We start from the raw sequence: 1,089 nt of genomic DNA on the forward strand, positions 1-1,089 counted from the left end.
AATAATAATAATAATAATAATAAAATACACACACATTTAAAAAGCAATATATTACTTTTGTGGTATGTAAACCATGTGGTAGATTACACTATTGGCTCCAATTCTTCACTCCTACTTGAATCCACTCATTTGCAAAGGTCTCACCCTGAAAAGAATGTACTTTGCTGTCCCTCCACTTTGGTCTTGGCATGTGACTTGCTTTGACCAATGACATACAGGCAGAAGTGGCAGTGTGGCAGTTCTGAGTCTAGGCTTTAAGGGGTGATTCCTGTGCTGATCTAGAAGAAGACAAGAATCAAACAATACAATGAACATTCCTTTATTTATGTCCTCTGGGACCAGCTATCAGCCAGCAGGCTAAGAGCTCTTTGCAAAGCTGACATTATTTCTACCTATTAACCCATCCCATTCTTACACACACACACACACACACAAACACACACACACACTTTATTCTAAATTTACTTGTCTGCAAATACAACTAGGTGGAACTTCAGACAGGAACAGGGTACAGCCAAGAATAATTTAATAGAATTGTGGGATCTTCTGATGTGAGGCTCGAGACTGGAAGAGGCATCAGACTGTAGAAGTTGATCCCAGGCTTTTTTACATGTTTGAAGATCCTGGTTTGACAGGTACGTACTTGGGGTCCACACAGCACTTAATCCCAGCTTTGCATAAGATATGGAATACTTCACCCTCTTTACACGTTGATCTGCACCTGCCCGACTTACCCCAACACTTCATGACTGAAAGAAAAACGGAAATGAGAGTCAGGTCAGTCTTGAAAGAAAGAAAAAGGCTGGGGAAGGGACAAGCCAAGGCTCAGTTAATAGCATAGTAGGAGCTGGCAAGTGGCATGGTGGTTAAAAGCACTGGACTCCCACATGGCCAACTGCGGTTCAAGTTCCAGACCTGGTGGCCTGCTTTCTCACTTTCCCTCTCTCTCTCTCTCTTTCTCTGTATCTCTTTGATCAAACTGGAAAATAATAATAAAAAATAAAGTTTAATAAATAAAATAAAATAAAATAATTCTCTTTTTTTTTTTTTTTTTGGGGGGGTTTTTGCTATGGGGGGCATTGCCCCGCC

At 40.7% G+C, this 1,089-nt stretch overlaps 1 protein-coding gene across 1 annotated transcript in view; it reads right to left on the minus strand.

Moving 5' to 3' along the window:
• Positions 1 to 511: 511 nt before the first annotated feature.
• DEFB121 (defensin beta 121) overlaps positions 512 to 1,089 on the minus strand; it is a 2,031-nt gene continuing 1,453 nt past the window's right edge. Inside the window, exon 2 of the mRNA XM_006154709.2 lies at positions 512 to 749. Coding sequence (XP_006154771.1) covers positions 607 to 749 — 143 coding nt within the window. The 3' untranslated portion in view covers positions 512 to 606. The remainder of the gene's footprint in view (positions 750 to 1,089) is intronic.

This window comes from Tupaia chinensis, unplaced genomic scaffold (assembly GCF_000334495.1).
Source record: "Tupaia chinensis unplaced genomic scaffold, TupChi_1.0 Scaffold000418_1, whole genome shotgun sequence".
Taxonomy (NCBI): domain Eukaryota; kingdom Metazoa; phylum Chordata; class Mammalia; order Scandentia; family Tupaiidae; genus Tupaia; species Tupaia belangeri.